At 42.5% G+C, this 18112-nt stretch overlaps 1 protein-coding gene across 1 annotated transcript in view; it reads right to left on the bottom strand.

Annotated features, from left to right (window-relative positions):
* The window catches only part of kcnq3 (potassium voltage-gated channel, KQT-like subfamily, member 3), a 162755-nt gene that overhangs the window by 38379 nt on the left and 106264 nt on the right, over nt 1-18112 (bottom strand). Inside the window, exons 2-6 of the mRNA XM_065013223.1 lie at nt 13647-13737; nt 13318-13444; nt 11500-11672; nt 1230-1403; nt 51-161 (exon numbers count right to left, since the gene is read on the bottom strand). Of these exons, the coding sequence (XP_064869295.1) occupies nt 51-161; nt 1230-1403; nt 11500-11672; nt 13318-13444; nt 13647-13737 (676 nt within the window). The remainder of the gene's footprint in view (nt 1-50; nt 162-1229; nt 1404-11499; nt 11673-13317; nt 13445-13646; nt 13738-18112) is intronic.

The following is an 18112-nucleotide window of genomic DNA, read 5'->3' as shown; positions in this document are numbered from 1 at the left end:
ACAATAATGTAATCATGGACTAAACCCTATCTCCAAGAGATTTTACTTACTGCAGGCAAAGCGAAGAAGGACACTCCAATGAGAGCAAAAGTGCCAGCTAACAGTCTCCCAGCCCACGTCTTTGGGGTTTTGTCCCCATAACCAATGGTGGTCAATGTGATCTACGTACAGGGGAGAGAGACATGATCTTCATACACGGCGCCATGGAAACTGAAGAAATTTACAAAATGGTTGGTAATGTGAATGCTGCTGTATTTGTAAAGATGCAGGTAGGATCTTGATTTCAAAGTTAAAAGTTGACAAGTGTGACATTGCCAGCTGGTATTGTAGCTCCTAATGTTTTGTACACTCCGTTTCCCAAACTTGGTCCTGCCCCCCACATTCTCTCAAGATGCTGAAAGAAATAAATCATATTTCTCCACTCCTGTGCCCATGTCAAAATGTACATTTGGTGTATCATTTTACTGTAAGAAATGCTTAATTCTGCAGGAGTTAATATTAAGGCAATGTGAGCTGTTATAGACCTACAGTCAGTGTCCAGATTTCAGATTCTATTTAACTCATCTGAACAGCAGGCTACAGCTCCCTTGATGTGCCATAAGCCTTTTTGAAGTCCCCGTCTTGTGACTGTGGAATTTGTATAGCACCTCACAATCATCACACACACAATATAGCTGGCACTGCCTATCATCCTCTTTTACCATTTTACCAAATCTTTACCAAAAATGTATTTTCTTTCTGACCCTCTCTTTATTTTCAACTCTCCATTTCACAGCTTTTCAATTCCGACATTGTCCTTTTCGCCTCTGTGAATAACGTTAACTTTTTAATGCCATTCCCAAAAGCATTCGGCGATTGGCGTGTAGGCCTTTTTGGCGCGCGTACAGTTAGGCCCTCAAACTTAGGCTTACGCACTAATGCCAGGTAGTCTAAAATAATGAAAGAAAAACGTAAATGTAGACTATATTGTAGATATAATTTGCATAAAAATGAAACATTTATAGATTTTTTTCAAGGTATTTTTTTCTCTTTATCCCACCTGCCCTTCATCCACACAATATTTCATGATCCTAAACCCGCCCGCCACGCGGTTATCCGCGCATTACTAAACATAGGGCAAACGCGCTCTCTAGGAAACACAAACTGGGAATATACCAGTTGGCTGAGATTCTCTTTTAAAACAAAGACCTGGGCAGGTACCAACTACGGGTCTTTCTACAAATACATACCAGGCCCCACCACAGAGCGTCGGCATACGTGTCAAAGTCCTGGGGTTCGGGCTTAGTGGTGGGGCTATCAGTATCCGACACCTCCATGGTGACATCATCCTTCTCCACCAGGTACACCAGGAAGGAGGCCAGAATGAGGGACAGGAAGCCAATGTACCAAGCGGTGATCAGCTCCTAAAAGCCAGTCACACAGAAACATACAGTTCTGATGTGTATTTAGGGACGTGAAGCACTCTGAACTTTACAGATTGAAATACAATACCAGTCAAAAGTTTGGACACACCTACTCATTCAAGGGTTTTTCTTTATTTGTACTATTTTCTACATTGTAGAATAATAGTGAAGACATCAAAAATATGAAATAACACATATAGAATCATGTAGTAACCCCCCCAAAATAATCCTTAGCAATCTACACACAATACCCCATGAAGACAAAGCAAAAATAGGTTGAAATTGCAAATGTATTAAAATAAAAAACCAAAAACCGAATATACTTATTTAGATAAGTATTCTTTGCTATGAGACTCGAAAAATTTTGCTCAGGTGCATCCTGTTTCCATTGAGATGTTTCTACAACTTGATTGGAGTCCACCTGTGGTAAATTCAATTGATTGGACATGATTTGGAAAGTCACACACCTATCTATATAAGGTCCCATGTCAGAGCAAAAACCAAGCCATGAGATTGGAGGAATTGTCCGTAGAGCTCCGAGACAGGATTTTGTCGAGGCACAGATCTGGGGAAGGGTACCAAAATATTTCTGCAGCATTGAAGGTCCCCAAGAACACAGTGGCCTCCATCATTCTTAAATAGAACCACCAGACTCTTCCTAGAACTGGTCACCTGGCCAAACTTAGCAATCAGGGGAGAAGGGCCATGGTCAGGGAGGTGACCAAGAAACCGATGGTCATTCAGACAGAGTTCTATAGTTACTTTGTGGAGATGGGAGAACCTTCCAGAAGGACAACCATCTCTGCAGCAATCGAACAATCAGGCCTTTATGGTAGTGTGGCCAGACGGAAGCCTTTGCTCAGTAAAAGGCACTTGACAGCCCGCTTAGCGTTTGCCAAAAGTCACCTAAAGATTCTCAGACCATGAGAAACAAGATTCTCTAGTCTGATGAAAGCAAGATTGTACTCTTTGGCCTGAATGCCAAGCGTCACGTCTGGAGGAAACCTGGCACCATCCCTACGGTGAAGCATGCTGGTGGCAGAATCATGCTGTGGGGATGTTTTTCAGCAGCAGGGACTGGGAGACTAGTCAGGGTCGAGGGAAAGGTGAACGGAGCAAAGTACAGAGATATCCTTGATGAAAGCATGCTCCAGAGCGCTCAGGACCTCAGACCGAGGTGAAGGTTCACCTTCCAACAGGACAACAACACTAAGCACACAGCCAAGACAAAGCAGGAGTGGCTTAGGGACAAGTCTCTGAATGTCCTTGAGTGGCAAGGCCAGAGCCCGGACTTAAACCTGATCAAACATCTTTGGAGAGACCTGAAAATAGCCGTGCAGCGACGCTCCCCATCCAACCTGACAGAGCATGAGAGGATCTGCAGAGAAGAATGGGAGAAACTCCACAAATACAGGTGTGCCAAGCTTGTAGCGTTGAGGCTGTAATCGCCAAAGGTGCTTCAACAAAGTCCTAGGTAAAGGGTCTGAATACTTATGTAAATGTAATATTTCACATTTTTTATTAGTAATAAATTAGCAAACATTAAAAAAACTGTTTTGCTTTGTCATAATGGGGTATTGTGTGTAGATTGATAAGGGGAAAAAACAATTGAATCAACTTTAGAATTAAGGCTGTACCCTAACAAATAGTGGAAAAAGTCAAGAGGTCTGAATACTTTCTGAAGGCACTGTAGATGGAGTTGGATCAGGGCACTTTCTCTGATGGAATTATGAGGACTCCATGACTTACATAGATGGAGTTAAATGAGGACACTATAAATTACATCTCCAAATCCGGTACTGGAGAGCTACTGGGTAAATTAAAACACTGTCTGTCAAATATCCGGCGCCACATTGTCCTAAAGGAAACCCTGCTCTGTGGGAGGAGATGGAGTAAGTGTTTATGGACACCATACCTTACTGTGGGAGTAGATGGAGTAAGTGTTAATGGACACCATACCTTACTGTGGGAGTAATGGAGTAAGTGTTAATGGACACCATACCTTACTGTGGGAGTAGATGGAGTAAGTGTTAAAGGACACCATACCTTACTGTGGGAGTAGATGGAGTAAGTGTTTATGGACACCATACCTTACTGTGGGAGTAGATGGAGTAAGTGTTTATGGACACCATACCTTACGGTGGGAGTACATGGAGTAAGTGTTTATGGACACCATACCTTATTGTATGCGTAGATGGAATAAGTGTTTATGGACACCATACCTTACTGTGGGAGTACTCAAGTAAGTATTTATGGACACCATACCTTGCTGTGTGAGTAGATGGAGTAAGTGTTTATGGACACCATACCTTACTGTGGGAGTAGATGGAGTAAGTGGTAATGGACACCATACCTTACTGTGGGAGTAGATGGAGTAAGTGGTAATGGACACCATACCTTACTGTGGGAGTACATGGAGTAAGTGTTTATGGACACCATACCTTACTGTATGCGTAGATGGAATACGTGTTTATGGACACCATACCTTACTGTGGGAGTAATCAAGTAAGTATTTATGGACACCATACCTTGCTGTGTGAGTAGATGGAGTGTTTATGGACACCATACCTTACTGTGGGAGTAGATGGAGTAAGTGTTCATGGACACCATACCTTACCGTGGGAGTAGATGGAGTAAGTGTTTATGGACACCATACCTTACCGTGGGATTAGATGGAGTAAGTGTTTATGGACACCATACCATACCGTGGGATTAGATGGAGTAAGTGTTTATGGACACCATACCATACCGTGGGATTAGATGGAGTAAGTGTTTATGGACACCATACCTTACCGTGGGAGTAGATGGAGTAAGTGTTTATGGACACCATACCTTACTGCGGGAGTAGATGGAGTAAGTGTTTATGGACACCATACCTTACCGTGGGAGTAAATGGAGTAAGTGTTTATGGACACCATACCTTACCGTGGGAGTAGATGGAGTAAGTGGTAATGGACACCATACCTTACTGTGGGAGTAATCAAGTAAGTATTTATGGACACCATACCTTACTGTGGGAGTAGATGGAGTAAGTGGTAATGGACACCATACCTTACTGTGGGAGTAGATGGAGTAAGTGGTAATGGACACCATACCTTACTGTGGGAGTACATGGAGTAAGTGTTTATGGACACCATACCTTACTGTATGCGTAGATGGAATACGTGTTTATGGACACCATACCTTACTGTGGGAGTAATCAAGTAAGTATTTATGGACACCATACCTTGCTGTGTGAGTAGATGGAGTGTTTATGGACACCATACCTTATTGTGGGAGTAGATGGAGTAAGTGGTAATGGACACAATCCTTACTGTGTGCTTGGATGGAGTAAGTGTTTATGGACACCATACCTTACTGTGGGAGTAGATGGAGTAAGTGGTAATGGACACCATACCTTACTGTGTGCGTAGATGGAATAAGTGTTTATGGACACCATACCTTACTGTGGGAGTAATGGAGTAAGTGTTTATGGACACCATACCTTACCGTGGGAGTAGATGGAGTAAGTGTTTATGGACACCATACCTTACTGTGGGAGTAATGGAGTAAGTGTTTATGGACACCATACCTTACCGTGGGATTAGATGGAGTAAGTGTTTATGGACACCATACCATACCGTGGGATTAGATGGAGTAAGTGTTTATGGACACCATACCATACCGTGGGATTAGATGGAGTAAGTGTTTATGGACACCATACCTTACCGTGGGAGTAGATGGAGTAAGTGTTTATGGACACCATACCTTACTGTGGGAGTAGATGGAGTAAGTGTTTATGGACACCATACCTTACCGTGGGAGTAAATGGAGTAAGTGTTTATGGACACCATACCTTACCGTGGGAGTAGATGGAGTAAGTGGTAATGGACACCATACCTTACTGTGGGAGTAATCAAGTAAGTATTTATGGACACCATACCTTACTGTGGGAGTAGATGGAGTAAGTGGTAATGGACACCATACCTTACTGTGGGAGTAGATGGAGTAAGTGGTAATGGACACCATACCTTACTGTGGGAGTACATGGAGTAAGTGTTTATGGACACCATACCTTACTGTATGCGTAGATGGAATACGTGTTTATGGACACCATACCTTACTGTGGGAGTAATCAAGTAAGTATTTATGGACACCATACCTTGCTGTGTGAGTAGATGGAGTGTTTATGGACACCATACCTTATTGTGGGAGTAGATGGAGTAAGTGGTAATGGACACAATCCTTACTGTGTGCTTGGATGGAGTAAGTGTTTATGGACACCATACCTTACTGTGGGAGTAGATGGAGTAAGTGGTAATGGACACCATACCTTACTGTGTGCGTAGATGGAATAAGTGTTTATGGACACCATACCTTACTGTGGGAGTAATGGAGTAAGTGTTTATGGACACCATACCTTACCGTGGGAGTAGATGGAGTAAGTGTTTATGGACACCATACCTTACTGTGGGAGTAATGGAGTAAGTGTTTATGGACACCATACCTTACTGTGTGCTTGGATGGAGTAAGTGGTTATGGACACCATACCTTACTGTATGCGTAGATGGAATAAGTGTTTATGGACACCATACCTTACTGTGGGAGTAATCAAGTAAGTATTTATGGACACCATACCTTACTGTGGGAGTAGATGGAGTAAGTGGTAATGGACACCATACCTTACTGTGGGAGTAGATGGAGTAAGTGGTAATGGACACCATACCTTACTGTGGGAGTACATGGAGTAAGTGTTTATGGACACCATACCTTACTGTATGCGTAGATGGAATACGTGTTTATGGACACCATACCTTACTGTGGGAGTAATCAAGTAAGTATTTATGGACACCATACCTTGCTGTGTGAGTAGATGGAGTGTTTATGGACACCATACCTTACTGTGGGAGTAGATGGAGTAAGTGTTAATGGACACCATACCTTACTGTGGGAGTAGATGGAGTAAGGGGTAATGGACACCATACCTTACTGTGGGAGTAATGGAGTAAGTGTTTATGGACACCATACCTTACTGTGTTCGTAGATGGAGTAAGTGTTCATGGACACCATACCTTACTGTGGGAGTAGATGGAGTAAGTGTTTATGGACACCATACCTTACTGTGGGATTAGATGGAGTAAGTGTTTATGGACACCATACCATACCGTGGGATTAGATGGAGTAAGTGTTTATGGACACCATACCATACCGTGGGATTAGATGGAGTAAGTGTTTATGGACACCATACCTTACCGTGGGAGTAGATGGAGTAAGTGTTTATGGACACCATACCTTACTGTGGGAGTAGATGGAGTAAGTGTTTATGGACACCATACCTTACCGTGGGAGTAAATGGAGTAAGTGTTTATGGACACCATACCTTACCGTGGGAGTAGATGGAGTAAGTGGTAATGGACACCATACCTTACCGTGGGAGTAGATGGAGTAAGTGTTTATGGACACCATACCTTACTGTGGGAGTAGATGGAGTAAGTGTTTATGGACACCATACCTTACTGTGTTCGTAGATGGAGTAAGTGTTCATGGACACCATACCTTACCGTGGGAGTAGATGGAGTAAGTGTTTATGGACACCATACCTTACTGTGGGATTAGATGGAGTAAGTGTTTATGGACACCATACCATACCGTGGGATTAGATGGAGTAAGTGTTTATGGACACCATACCATACCGTGGGATTAGATGGAGTAAGTGTTTATGGACACCATACCTTACCGTGGGAGTAGATGGAGTAAGTGTTTATGGACACCATACCTTACTGTGGGAGTAGATGGAGTAAGTGTTTATGGACACCATACCTTACCGTGGGAGTAAATGGAGTAAGTGTTTATGGACACCATACCTTACCGTGGGAGTAGATGGAGTAAGTGGTAATGGACACCATACCTTACCGTGGGAGTAGATGGAGTAAGTGTTTATGGACACCATACCTTACTGTGGGAGTAGATGGAGTAAGTGTTTATGGACACCATACCTTACCGTGGGAGTAGATGGAGTAAGTGGTAATGGACACCATACCTTACCGTGGGAGTAGATGGAGTAAGTGTTTATGGACACCATACCTTACTGTGGGAGTAGATGGAGTAAGTGTTTATGGACACCATACCTTACTGTGTTCGTAGATGGAGTAAGTGTTCATGGACACCATACCTTACCGTGGGAGTAGATGGAGTAAGTGTTTATGGACACCATACCTTACCGTGGGATTAGATGGAGTAAGTGTTTATGGACACCATACCATACCGTGGGATTAGATGGAGTAAGTGTTTATGGACACCATACCATACCGTGGGATTAGATGGAGTAAGTGTTTATGGACACCATACCTTACCGTGGGAGTAGATGGAGTAAGTGTTTATGGACACCATACCTTACTGTGGGAGTAGATGGAGTAAGTGTTTATGGACACCATACCTTACCGTGGGAGTAAATGGAGTAAGTGTTTATGGACACCATACCTTACCGTGGGAGTAGATGGAGTAAGTGGTAATGGACACCATACCTTACTGTGGGAGTAGATGGAGTAAGTGTTTATGGACACCATACCTTACTGTGGGAGTAGATGGAGTAAGTGTTTATGGACACCATACCTTACTGTGTGCGTAGATGGAATAAGTGTTTATGGACACCATACCTTACTATGGGAGTAATCAAGTAAGTATTTATGGACACCATACCTTGCTGTGTGAGTAGATGGAGTAAGTGTTTATGGACACCATACATTACTGTGGGTGTAGATGGAGTAAGTGTTTATGGACACCATACCTTACAGTGGGAGTAGATGGAGTAAGTGGTAATGGACACAATCCTTACTGTGTGCTTGGATGGAGTAAGTGTTTATGGACACCATACCTTACTGTGGGAGTAGATGGAGTAAGTGTTTATGGAAACCATACCTTACTGTGGGAGTAGATGGAGTAAGTGGTAATGGGCACCATACCTTACTGTGTGCGTAGATGGAATAAGTGTTTATGGACACCATACCTTACTGTGGGAGTAATGGAGTAAGTGTTTATGGACACCATACCTTACCGTGGGAGTAGATGGAGTAAGTGTTTATGGACACCATACATTACCGTGGGTGTAGATGGAGTAAGTGTTTATGGACACCATACCTTACAGTGGGAGTAGATGGAGTAAGTGGTAATGGACACCATACCTTACTGTGGGAGTAGATGTAGTAAGGGTTTATGGACACCATACCTTACTGTGGGAGTAGATGGAGTAAGGGTTTATGGACACCATACCTTACTGTGGGAGTAATGGAGTAAGTGTTTATGGACACCATACATTACTGTGGGTGTAGATGGAGTAAGTGTTTATGGACACCATACCTTACTGTGGGATTAGATGGAGTAAGTGTTTATGGACACCATACCTTACCGTGGGAGTAGATGGAGTAAGTGTTTATGGACACCATACCTTACTGTGTGCATAGATGGAGTAAGTGTTTATGGACACCATACCTTACCGTGGGAGTAGATGGAGTAAGTGTTTATGGACACCATACCTTACTGTGGGATTAGATGGAGTAAGTGTTTATGGACACCATACCTTACCGTGGGAGTAGCTGGAGTAAGTGTTTATGGACACCATACCTTACCGTGGGAGTAGATGGAGTAAGTGTTTATGGACACCATACCTTACTGTGGGAGTAATGGAGTAAGTGTTTATGGACACCATACCTTACCTTTGGAGTAGATGGAGTAAGTGGTAATGGACACCATACCTTACTGTGGGAGTAGATGGAGTAAGTGGTAATGGACACCATACCTTACTGTGTGCTTGGATGGAGTAAGTGTTTATGGACACCATACCTTACTGTGGGAGTAGATGGAGTAAGTGGTAATGGACACCATACCTTACTGTGGGAGTAATCAAGTAAGTATTTATGGACACCATACCTTGCTGTGTGAGTAGATGGAGTAAGTGTTTATGGATACCATACCTTACTGTGGGAGTAGATGGAGTAAGTGGTAATGGACACAATCCTTACTGTGTGCTTGGATGGAGTAAGTGTTTATGGACACCATACCTTACCATGGGAGTAGATGGAGTAAGTGTTAATGGACACCATACCTTACTGTGGGAGTAATGGAGTAAGTGTTAATGGACACCATACCTTACTGTGTGCTTGGATGGAGTAAGTGTTTATGGACACCATACCTTACCATGGGAGTAGATGGAGTAAGTGTTTATGGACACCATACCTTACTGTGGGAGTAATGGAGTAAGTGTTTATGGACACCATACCTTACCGGTGGAGTAGATGGAGTAAGTGGTAATGGACACCATACCTTACTGTGGGAGTAGATGGAGTAAGGGTTTATGGACACCATACCTTACTGTGGGAGTAATGGAGTAAGTGTTTATGGACACCATACATTACTGTGGGTGTAGATGGAGTAAGTGTTTATGGACACCATACCTTACAGTGGGAGTAGATGGAGTAAGTGGTAATGGACACCATACCTTACTGTGGGAGTAGATGGAGTAAGTGTTAATGGACACCATACTTTACTGTGGGAGTAGATGGAGTAAGGGTTTATGGACACCATACCTTACTGTGGGAGTAATGGAGTAAGTGTTTATCGACACCGTACCTTACCGTGGGAGTAGATGGAGTAAGTGTTTATCGACACAATACCTTACTGTGTTCGTAGATGGAGTAAGTGTTTATGGACACCATGCCTTACCGTGGGAGTAGATGGAGTAAGTGTTTATGGACACCATACCTTACTGTGGGATTAGATGGAGTAAGTGTTTATGGACACCATACCATACCGTGGGAGTAGATGGAGTAAGTGTTTATGGACACCATACCTTACCGTGGGATTAGATGGAGTAAGTGTTTATGGACACCATACCTTACCGTGGGAGTAGATGGAGTAAGTGTTTATGGACACCATACCTTACCGTGGGAGTAGATGGAGTAAGTGGTAATGGACACAATCCTTACTGTGTGCTTGGATGGAGTAAGTGTTTATGGACACCATACCTTACTGTGGGAGTAGATGGAGTAAGTGTTTATGGACACCATACCTTACTGTGGGAGTAGATGGAGTAAGGGTTTATGGACACCATACCTTACTGTGGGTGTAGATGGAGTAAGTGTTTATGGACACCATACCTTACTGTGGGAGTAGATGGAGTAAGTGTTTATGGACACCATACCTTACCGTGGGAGTAGATGGAGTAAGTGGTAATGGACACCATACCTTACTGTGGGTGTAGATGGAGTAAGTGTTAATGGACACCATACCTTACTGTGGGAGTAGATGGAGTAAGTGTTTATGGACACCATACCTTACTGTGGGAGTAGATGGAGTAAGTGTTTATGGACACCATACCTTACTGTGGGAGTAGATGGAGTAAGTGTTTATGGACACCATACCTTACTGTGGGAGTAGATGGAGTACGTGTTTATGGACACCATACCTCACTGTGTGCGTAGATGGAGTAAGTGTTTATGGACACCATACCTTACTGTGGGAGTAATGGAGTAAGTGTTAATGGACACCATACCTTACTGTGGGAGTAATGGAGTAAGTGTTAATGTACACCATACCTTACTGTGTGCGTAATGGAGTAAGTGTTTATGGACACCATACCTTACTGTGGGAGTAGATGGAGTAAGTGGTAATGGACACCATACCTTACTGTGTGCGTAGATGGAGTAAGTGTTTATGGACACCATACTTTACCGTGGGAGTAGATGGAGTAAGTGTTTATGGACACCATACCTTACTGTGGGATTAGATGGAGTAAGTGTTTATGGACACCATACCTTACCGTGGGAGTAGAGGGAGTAAGTGTTTATGGACACCATACCTTACCGTGGGATTAGATGGAGTAAGTGTTTATGGACACCATACTTTACTGTGGGAGTAGATGGAGTAAGTGTTTATGGACACCATACCTTACCGTGGGAGTAGATGGAGTAAGTGTTTATGGACACCATACCTTACCGTGGGAGTAGATGGAGTAAGTGTTTATGGACATCATACCTTACTGTGTGCGTAGATGGAGTAAGTGTTTATGGACACCATACCTTACTGTGGGAGAAGATGGAGTAAGTGTTTATGGACATCATACCTTACTGTGTGCATAGATGGCGGAGCCCAGTAGTTTCCAGGTGCCTCCACGGCGGTCCATGCGGAGCATGCGCAGAATCTGCAGGAAGCGCAGACTGCGCAGGGACGTGGCAAGCACATTGCCTTGGTTACGTACAGCAACCACCGGAACCGAGGCAATCAGCACAAAAATATCTACCAGAGAGAAAATGAAAAGACAAAACATCCAAAATTAGATTCAATTCATAAACCAATTGTCAATTTGTATAACATAGGGAAGGTTTCCCAGACACAGATTAAGCCTAGTGGAGAATCTCTATTGAACATGCTTTTTAGTCTAGAACTAGGCTTAATCTGTGTCTGGGAAACCAGTCTATAGTTGTATATTTAACTCATAAGTCTACAATATCAACCAGATCAACCAGATATAAAGAATTCTGTGTGAGAGGATGATTGTGTTCTGAAAAGTTCTGGGTCGTATTCATTAGGGTTCATTAGGGAAACCAGCCCATAGATGTATATTTAGCTGATAAGTCTACAATATCACATAGATATAAAGAATGCTGTGTGAGTGGATGATTGTGTTTTGAAAAATCATGGGTCATGTTCATTAGGGCACGCAACAGCAGAAAATGTTGTAAAACCTTTTGCATTTGAGCATTTGTTATTGGATAAGTCCAGGTAGTCCCAGCCAGGTAGTCCCTGTTCCAGTCCATTTTTCTTCCTTTTGGTGCCTAATGAACACAACTCTGGATGTAGTGCCAACAGGTTGCTCCGGTTAGTCCTTATTTAACAGGGAATATCTGTATTTACTATTTAAAGACATGGCTGTGTAGTAGTATATTTTAGTAATTAGCTAAAGGGCTTACTACACTGTACGTCAGGTTCAGTGTTTTACGCTTATGACATGTCACACTGTGCGATTTGACCAAATAAAAATCTTGATATTAACCTGGCCAGATTGTACAATTTGCTTGTCAACTTCAGCAGTGTATTTGATCTGCGTATGTCCCTCCCTCTAATCTTACAGTATATGCGAGTAAAGTGAGTTCGTCAAAACTGAAAGCATGCATCTTAGAAACAGTTTTCAAAACCAAAATGTATATGTCCGAACTTGGCTTATTCGCTGTGGTAGAACGTTTATTTTGATTGGCGATTTTGTGCACGTATCAAAATCCCCTCAGTTAGCCTGATTTCAGATGTGTCATGTAAACAAGTTTATTAGGGAAATTGTTATTCTTGCGAAGCATGTTAACGTTTAAATCAAACTATTATATTCATCTGACTGTGCATACTCAGTGCTGCCCATGTTCCAACAGGTCAGTCACAGGGATCGGTTCGTAACACCAGCCACACTACATGAGAATGGCTCAATATTTCTGACACTGACAGAACTTTGTCGGAGCCTACAACTGCACGTAGTGGTGCTTCATTGGCAAACCTAAACCCTGTCACACTGAACAAGCCAAGATATCCGACAATCGTTTACGACCTAAGAATTTGCCCACGTGAAAATGTTTGTCTGGGACGGCAAAATCGTAGCATAAGACGGCTAAAACTGTACAGTCTATGCAGGCCTTAAGGGATTTTGTAACAGCATTTTAAATTCGATTGAGTGTATATGCATTTTGTACTTAACATTTTCAGATATGGCCCTGACTAATAATGAATAATAAATAATAGTAGTAAATGGTAATTATAATTACATGCACTGCAAATAATCAAGGACTAAAAATGAAAGACATGCTAAATCTGTTTCTTTGGATGAAGAGACTGCTGCGCTCTTAATATGGCTGTGTACTGGTAAAACCAAAAGTATTCTGTACTTCCTCCAGCTTACCTAAAATACATAATGGCTTGCGGGCAAATTTGAGCCGCCCCCTCCATCCTTTGTATCTGGAGCAACAGCCTGCCGACCATATTCTCAACCCAAACTCTGTTCCGAAGACAAATATGGTGGATGTTTCCTGAGAAAGTCAAACAAGACAAATAGAATACCTTCAGTATCATCAAATCAAATGTTGCTATCATTATGCATTATTATGCATTAAATTCATTAGTACATATTATTGCAATTGGACCCAATATTAAAATGTGTTGTATTTATGATGTATATATTTCAATATTGGACTTTGTGCATTTATTTACAAGATAAATCTTCAAACTTACCAATATAACAAGCCAATGGCCGGAGGCCTTTTCGTGTTCTTTGAAAGTTGTTAGTATGGCCAATATCAAACATCCCAGCACAATCAAAAATCTGCAAAGACAGAAAACTAGAACAGTTCACAATAGATTCAGGAGAATGTATGGCCAGCCATTTGACACCAAAGGCAGCCCATATGCTGCAATAAGAAAGTATGCTTCATTAGTAAATGGAATTGTATTTTTATGAACAATAATTGTCTACAGTGAACTCAATTTGAGACTGTATTCCGTCCGACCTTTTTGCCATTTTGTAATCACAAAGCCATGCCACTAGGGGGACATCAGTCCTTTCTAATGTGTGGGTTTATAGAAATATCTGCTTTATATATCCCCTAAATAAACAAAATTAATGGAGTAGAGAGGTTCCCAGATCCTCAAAAACACCACATTTGACCACAAAACGTCTATTTTATCTAAAATGTTTTAAACAATTGTAAACAGACTTAGTATCTCATTAACTGACTGTCGTCTTTAGAGAACTGGAGCACATGTTCAAATGATATACACAACTGAGTTTCACACAGAAGATACTCATCAACATTCCCTTACATTTGTAGATATTAATTAGTCGGTCCTGTGGGTATGCTGATTTGAAACCGGATTGGTCCATTTCACTTCTGTCTCTTTTTTAGTTGAAATTGTAAACTCCGTTTGGCTCAGTGAGGGGTTGGAAGTTGTCACTCCCGGACGCCTGCTACCCACTGTGTACAATTCTAGCTACCTACAGTCAGGAAGTGTTGCTACGGTAGCCCCCAGTGTTTCTCTATCAATTACCAGGGGAACCAATTCAGTTACAACTGATTGTGTTCTAGCCCAGTACTAACACACCTGTTTCAACTGATCGTGTTCTAGCCCAGTAGTAACACACCTGTTTCTACTGATCGTGTTTTAGCCCAGTACTAACACACATGTTTCAACTGATCAACGAGTTCTATCCCAGTACTAACACACCTGTTACAACTGATCGTGTTCTAGCCCAGTAGTAACACACCTGTTTCAACAGATCGTGTTCTAGCCAAGTACTAACACACCTGTTACAACTGATTGTGTTCTAGCCCAGTACGAACATACCTGTTTCAACTGATCAACTAGTTCTAACAAGCCCAGTACTAACACACCTGTTAAAACTGATCGTGTTCTAGCTCAGTACTAACACACCTGTTTCAACTGATCAACTAGTTCTAACAAGCCCAGTACTAAAACACCTGATCGTGTTCTAGCCCAGTACTAACACACCTGTTTCAACTGATCAACTAGTTCTAGCCCAGTATTAACACACCTGTTACAACTGATCAATTAGTTCTCGCCCAGTACTAACACACCAGTTACAACTGATCGTGTTCTAGCCCAGTACTAGCACACTTCAATTTAACTAAATTAATAATCACCAAACCCAAGGTTAGTTAAATCAGGTGTGAAATAGTGCAGGGGAGGGGCCAGCTGAGTATAAGACTGTATCATCTGCATATAAATGAATGAGAGAGCTTCCTACTGCCTGAGCTATGTTGTTGATGTAAATTGATAGGAGCGTGTGGCCTAGGATCGAGCCTTGGGGTACACCCTTGGTGACAGGAAGTGGCTGAGACAGCTGATGTTCTGACTTTATACACTGCAATCTTCGAGAACAGTAGTTAGCAAACCAGGCCAAAGACCTCTCAGAGACACCAATACTCCTTAGCCGGCCCACAAGAATGGAATGGTCTACTGAAAATAATCATGGCCTCTAAACCTTCAAGCTGCATACTGGACCCTATTCCAACTAAACTACTGAAAGAGCTGCTTCTTGTGCTTGGCCCTCCTATGTTGAACATAATAAACGGCTCTCTATTCACAGGATGTGTACCAAAGTCACTAAAAGTGGCAGTAATAAAGTCTCTCTTGAAAAAGCCAAACCTTGACCCAGAAAATATTTTTTTAAACTATCGGCCTAAATCGAATCTCCCATTCCTCTCAAAAATGTTTAGAAAAAGCTGTTGCGTAGCAACTCACTGCCTTCCCGAAGAAAAACAATGTATACGAAACGCTTCAGTCTGGTTTTAGACCACATCATAGCAATGAGACTGCACTTGTGAAGGTGGTAAATTACATTTTAATGACGTCAGACCGAGGCTCTGCATCTGTCCTCGTGCTCCTAGAGCTTAGTGATGCTTTTGATACCATCCATCACCACATTCTGTTGGAGAGATTGGAAACCCAAATTGGTCTACAACGGACAAGTTCTGGCCTGGTTTAGATCTTATCTGTCAGAAAGATATCAGTTTGTCTCTGTGGATGGTTTGTCCTCTGACAAATCAACTGCAAATTTCGGTGTTCCTCAAGGTTCCGATTTAGGACCACTATTGTTTTCACTATATATTTTACCTCTTGGTGATGTCATTCAGAAACATAATGTTAACTTTCACTGCTATGCAGATGACACTGCTATACATTTCAATAAAACATGGTGAAGCACCAAAATTGCCCTCGCTAGAAGCCTGTGTTTCAGACATAAGGAAGTGAATGGCTGCAAATGTTGTACTTTTAAACTCAGACAAAACAGAGATGCTTGTTCTAGGTCCCAAGAAACAAAGAGATCTTCTGTTGAATCTGACAATTAATCTTGATGGTTGTACAGTCGTCTCAAATAAAACTGTGAAGGACCTCGGCGTTACTCTGGACCCTGATCTCTCTTTTGACGAACATATCAAGAATGTTTCAAGGACAGCTTTTTTCCATCTACGTAACATTGCAAAAATCTGAAACTTTCTGTCCAAAAATTATGCCGAAAAATGTATCCATGCTTTTGTCACTTCTAGGTTAGACTACTGCAATGCTCTACTTTCCAGCTACCCGGATAAAGCAATAAATACACTTCAGTTAGTGCTAAACACGGCTGCTAGAATCTTTACTAGAACCAAAACATTTTATCATATTACTCCAGTGCTAGCCTCTCTACACTGGCTTCCTGTTAAGGCAAGGGCTGATTTCAAGGTTTACTGCTAACCTGCATTACATGGGCTTGCTCCTACCCAATTTTCTGATTTAATCCTGTCATACATACCTACACGTACACTACGGTCACAAGACGCAGGCCTCCTAACTGTCCCTAGAATTTGTAAGCAAACAGCTGGAGGCAGGGCTTTCTCCTATAGAGCTCAATTTTTATTGAATGGTCTGCCTATCCATGTTAGAGACACAGACTCTGTCTCAACTTTTAAGTCTTTATTGAAGACTCATCTCTTCAGTAGGTCACATGATTGAGTGTAGTCTGGCCCAGGAGTGTGAAGGCGAACGGAAAGGCACTGGAGCAACGAACCGCCCTTGCTGTCTCTGCCTGGCCGGTTCCCATCTCTCCACTGGGATTATCTGCCTCTAACCTTATTACAGGGGCTGAGTCACTGGTTTACTGGTGCTCTTCCATGCCGTCCCTAGGAGGGGTGAGTCACTTGAGTGGGTTGAGTCACTAACGTGATCTTCCTGTCTGGGTTGGCACACATCTTTGTGGGCTATACTCGGCCTTGTCTCAGGATGTTAAGTTGGTGGTTGGAGATATCCCTCTACTGGTGTGGGGACTGTGGGTGGGGATATATATCCTGCCTGTTTGGCCCTGTCCTGGGGTATCGTTGGATGGAGCCACAGTTTCTCCCATCCCCTCCTGCCTCAGCCTCCAGTATTTATGCTGCAGTAGTTTATGTGTCGGGGGTCTAGGGTTAGTCTGTTACATCTGGAGTATTTCTCCTGTCTTATCCGGTGTCCTGTGTGAATTTAAGTATGCTCTCTCTAATTATTTATTTCTCTCTCGGAGGAGATACTCTGAATGATCGGCTATGAAAAGCCAACTGACTCCTGAGGTGCCGACCTGTTGCACCCTCAACAACCACTTTGATTATTATTATTTGACCCTGCTGGTCATCTATGAACATTTGAACATCTTGGCCATGTTCTGTTATAATCTCCACCCGGCACAGCCAGAAGAGGACTGGCCACCCCTCATAGCCTGGTTCCCCTCTCGGTTTCTTCCTAGGTTTTGGCCTTTCTAGGGAGTTTTTCCTCGCCACCGTGTTCTACACCTGCATTGCTTGCTGTTTGGGGTTTTAGGCTGGATTTCTGTACAGCACGTTGAGATATCAGCTGATGTAAGAAGGGCTTTATAATTAAATTTGATACTGTATCAAAAGCTTAATAACAATAGCAGCACAACATTTCTTAGAATCAAGGGCAATGGTGACATCATTGAGGACCTTTAAGGTTGCTGTGACACATCCATAACCTGAGCGGAAACCATATTGCATACTAGCAAGAATACTAGGTCTTTCCAACACTTTTGATAAACAGGGCAAAATAGAAATAGGCCTATAACAGTTAGGATCATCTTGATCTCCCCTTTAAATAAAGGATGAACCGTGGCTGCCTCCCAAGCAATGGGATCCTCCCCCGAGAGGAGAGAC

Source organism: Oncorhynchus nerka, linkage group LG9b, assembly GCF_034236695.1.
Source record: "Oncorhynchus nerka isolate Pitt River linkage group LG9b, Oner_Uvic_2.0, whole genome shotgun sequence".
Lineage (NCBI taxonomy): Eukaryota > Metazoa > Chordata > Actinopteri > Salmoniformes > Salmonidae > Oncorhynchus > Oncorhynchus nerka.
The sequence above is the reverse complement of the archived record's forward strand: the minus strand, read 5'-3'. Positions and strand labels throughout refer to the sequence as shown.